At 39.8% G+C, this 2,088-nt stretch overlaps 1 protein-coding gene across 1 annotated transcript in view; it reads right to left on the reverse strand.

The window, feature by feature from the left end:
* Positions 1–731: 731 nt before the first annotated feature.
* The window catches only part of cfap44 (cilia and flagella associated protein 44), a 23,165-nt gene continuing 21,808 nt past the window's right edge, over positions 732–2,088 (reverse strand). The window contains exons 27-28 of the mRNA XM_010792657.1: positions 1,373–1,614; positions 732–981 (exon numbers count right to left, since the gene is read on the reverse strand). Of these exons, the coding sequence (XP_010790959.1) occupies positions 732–981; positions 1,373–1,614 (492 nt within the window). The remainder of the gene's footprint in view (positions 982–1,372; positions 1,615–2,088) is intronic.

Genomic DNA, 2,088 nt, shown 5'->3' on the forward strand with positions numbered 1-2,088 from the left:
CCCGCCCCTTAGTCGAGTCTCTTGTTTGTCTATAGTTCCCTACGACCCGACTACTTCTTCTGCCTCATTCGATCCAAACGTTATATCCGAATCAGTAGAACGGTTATCACTCGGTCCCCCTGATGTTTCTTGGCATCTCTTTATGACCATTTATTTACGAGTTACTATGAGTTTATAGTCGCCAAAAGGGAGCCTTGTTGTAAAGTATAAAATACATTCCCATTTATTAATGAGTTAATACCATTTCTAATAAGGCTTAGCAGTACAGATAAATGTGGGCTCACTATTTGGCAAGCAACCGGTCACAGTTGCCCTGTTTATCTCATGTCTTGTAAAAGCTTATTAAGGATTCATAAAGTGTTCACAACCTAATTAATAAATGACTTACAAACTATTCGTAAACCCTTTATAAGGGTAGTCTTATTGTAAAGTGGTACCTAACATTCTTATTCTAGAAGATTGTGTTTGTGGTTACACATTTAGGGCTGGACACCCCTGTCTAAAACAATCTTTCTTCTTAATGCACCAATATATTTTTGAGATTTTGCAAGTGAAAAGAAAACCTCCATATTCACATTACATTACATGTTTCTGTTCAGTATGAAGAGTACTTCTAAATTCACCATGGGTAAATATTACATAAAGCCTCGCTTGCATATTCAAACACTGCATACCAGAAAACGTGTAATATATAAAACAATCGCCTTAAAGAGCACAAATGTTGCTTATTTTCAGATTCTATAATAGACTCCAAAGCAGACCTGCTCCAGCAGAGAGTCCTGCTCGTGCAGCAGTCTGATCTCCTCCTCCCTCCGGAGCTCCTCCTCCAGCTCGCTCAGCTCTGCTCCTTCCTCTTCTTCTTCTCTGGTTACAGATGAAGCTGAGTGACTCAGAGTCCCTTCCTCTCTTCCCACCTCCTTCTCCAGCTGCGCCAATATATAGGTGCTGTCCTCCTGCTCGTCCTGCTCCATGCTCTGCATCCTGTTTAAATATTTTTTAAACTATGAATTTGCACTATCCTCCTTTTAATGAATAATTTCATCGTTGTACCTTTAATCTAAATGTCTTTTTTATATGTCTACTCTATGTCTAAGTCTTTTACTGGTATCTGTGTGATATCAATGTTCTGTGAAATGTCTATGTGAAGCACTTTGAACTGCACTTATTGTATGAAAGGTGCTATACAAAAACATTCAGGAGCTATATTGCTCTTAGCAATGGTTTCAGGTTCAAACATTTGATATACACAGTCATACATTAAGAAATGTCATCTAAAGATAGGCCTTTAAGCCAGCTAAGTATAATAGTGTACAATAAATGTTTTGCTACTTTGTCATTTCGATTTGAACCTGGATCAAACGGGCTGCTGTACCTCTGATCCCTCAGACGACGGTAGCGCTCTAGGGTTGCACGGTTGAACTGCAGCCTCTTCTCGGGGGTCTCCTCTGGTAGTATGGCAGGCAGGGTGGGTGGAGGGCGGTGGAGATGGGCCGGCAGACGCAGCTGCACAGTCAGGACCTGCTGAGTCTGAGAGTGCAGCTGAGACACCAGGCGGACCTTGGAGTCCCGCAGCGCCGCGATCCGTTGATTCATCTCCGTCTGCTTTTCACGGGTCTGTGGGGACGGATGGACTCACTAACTGAATCTGCTTTGAATGCAACTGAATGATCTGTCCATCATACATCAATCCTTCGCTTATTTATATTAGTCTATTTACAATTCGTATTAACAGACAAAGAACAAGTCATTGTGAAAATTGCATATGGTAAAAAAAAATCATTAATTAATGTAAAATAGTTATATATAAAGGGAGGATGTGCAATAGAAAGATACAACTAAACATATTCAGAAAGATGTAATAAGTTGAAGTAAAATGTCCAATAAAAGATCAAGTAAAATAGAATAAAAATATGTATTTAAACATAAGAAGTAAAAGGAAGAATGTGCAATAAAAAGACAATGGCTGATGAAGTGTGTCCTTGTGCTGTGTGTGTGTGTGTGTGTGTGTGTGTGTGTGTGTGTGTGTGTTTTCTGTTTATGTACTGTGTGTGTGTGTTCTGTTCATGTACTGTGTGTGTGTGTGTGTGT

The sequence above is a fragment of the Notothenia coriiceps genome, unplaced genomic scaffold (genome assembly GCF_000735185.1).
Source record: "Notothenia coriiceps isolate Sejong01 unplaced genomic scaffold, NC01 NC01_scaffold00036514, whole genome shotgun sequence".
Classification (NCBI taxonomy): Eukaryota; Metazoa; Chordata; class Actinopteri; order Perciformes; family Nototheniidae; genus Notothenia; species Notothenia coriiceps.